This window comes from Chaetura pelagica, unplaced genomic scaffold (assembly GCF_000747805.2).
Source record: "Chaetura pelagica isolate M959 unplaced genomic scaffold, ChaPel_1.0 scaffold126, whole genome shotgun sequence".
NCBI lineage: Eukaryota > Metazoa > Chordata > Aves > Apodiformes > Apodidae > Chaetura > Chaetura pelagica.
This window is the reverse complement of record NW_009953787.1, coordinates 379,677-381,189: the sequence shown is the minus strand read 5'-3', so window position 1 is coordinate 381,189 and position 1,513 is coordinate 379,677. Positions and strand designations below refer to the sequence as shown.

General features: G+C 40.3%; 1 protein-coding gene across 1 annotated transcript in view; it reads left to right on the top strand.

Annotated features, from left to right (window-relative positions):
• IKBKAP (inhibitor of kappa light polypeptide gene enhancer in B-cells, kinase complex-associated protein) overlaps positions 1-1,513 on the top strand; it is a 31,626-nt gene that overhangs the window by 2,128 nt on the left and 27,985 nt on the right. Inside the window, exon 3 of the mRNA XM_010001021.1 lies at positions 1,170-1,251. Within this exon, the coding sequence (XP_009999323.1) occupies positions 1,170-1,251 (82 nt within the window). The remainder of the gene's footprint in view (positions 1-1,169; positions 1,252-1,513) is intronic.

Here is a 1,513-nt window from a genome sequence, read left to right as displayed (position 1 = left end):
AACCCCACAGCAGCCTCCTCTGTGTCAGCTTCCACAATAGCAGGCCAGCAGTGCAGGTCTAGGTAGGAGTGAGGTGGCAGTAGACTGTCTGGGTTAGTGGTCAGATTTTGGTTATTTGCAGCTCACTTGCTTTGTTTCTTGTTTGGGTTTGATTTGCAGATACCACTTAGATGTATAATCAACTATGTCTGAAGAATGTGTCCCGTACTGCAGCTTAGAACATGCCTTAAGGGAATAGATGGTAACAAAAGATGCAGTGCATGAGACCTTTCTTGCACTAATGCATGGGTCAGAGTTGAAGTTTATGTTAGGATCCTTTATTTCAAGGTTTCTTAGTTTTGAAGTTGTGCAGACTGGACACCAAGAAAGAAATCTTGGGGGATACTTGTTTTGAAGCCTTTTGCATATGGGTCATGGTTACTCTGCCTACCAGTGCCCAGTCTCAGTTTGTTTACCTGAAAAGATTGTGAAATCTAAGCGTAGTTCCTTGAGTGGCATTATCTTATTATTTATCACAGCTGTTCTTTTTCATGCCTTTTGTAAATCAGGGTAACAGTGCATGGCAGAAGTTCTTTGCCCACTGCTATCACTTTTATACTCATGATCGTCAAGTAAAACTGGCACAGTTTTTCATGAACTTTAAAGTTAGTGCATCTCTTTGCAGTTGTCACATTCAGCATGCACAAGCTATCAGAGTTTCAATGGATATAGTGTCCCTTAACTACCATGTTGGAATTCAGTAGGTAAGAACTGTTACATCTTTGTTTTGTGACTTCAGTGTGTTTACCAATGTAACCATAGGCCTGACCAGGCAATACCAGTATTAACACTATACATGCTGACGTAAGATGGAGAGTTGCAGAATAAGGCTGGATGGACAGTTGGATTCAGTGATCTTAGAGATCTTTTCCAACCATGATGATTCTGTGAAAACCATATTGTAGAAAATGCTAATCTCTAGATTATTTGGGCTCTCATACATAAACATTCTGGAACCATCTTTGGTTAGAAATGTTTCTTTTGTTTCATTCAACACAAAGGGTAAAGGAAGACTTGTGACTTTCCTAAGTAGGAGAGGATTTTGCCACCTTGGTGACTGATTCCTTTTGTGCTGGGATGCTGCTGCTCTGGTGTTGCTGCACTTCTGTGCTCTTATTTTGGTCTTGCAGGTGGAATGTGTTGGAAGTGTGGAGAGCGGTCTGAGTACCATGAGCTGGAGTCCTGACCAAGAGCTTGTTTTGCTTGTGACAGGTATGACCAGCTGTAAGCTTTTTGCCTTGAAGAGTGAAACTCAGTATGGCAAAAATGTAAAACACAGTTCAATGTAAAATAGAAGAAGCAAGAAACAAATTTATGAAACTGGGGATAAGACTTAGAGAGAAAAAAACCCCACTTGATCCCATATATGAACATTAATTTCATGATTCATTAAGTATTTTTGTGATCCAAGCAGAAGCTCTTCAAGCCTAAGAAGATAAACTTTATAGAACAGTCCTTCACATCTTTCAGCAGG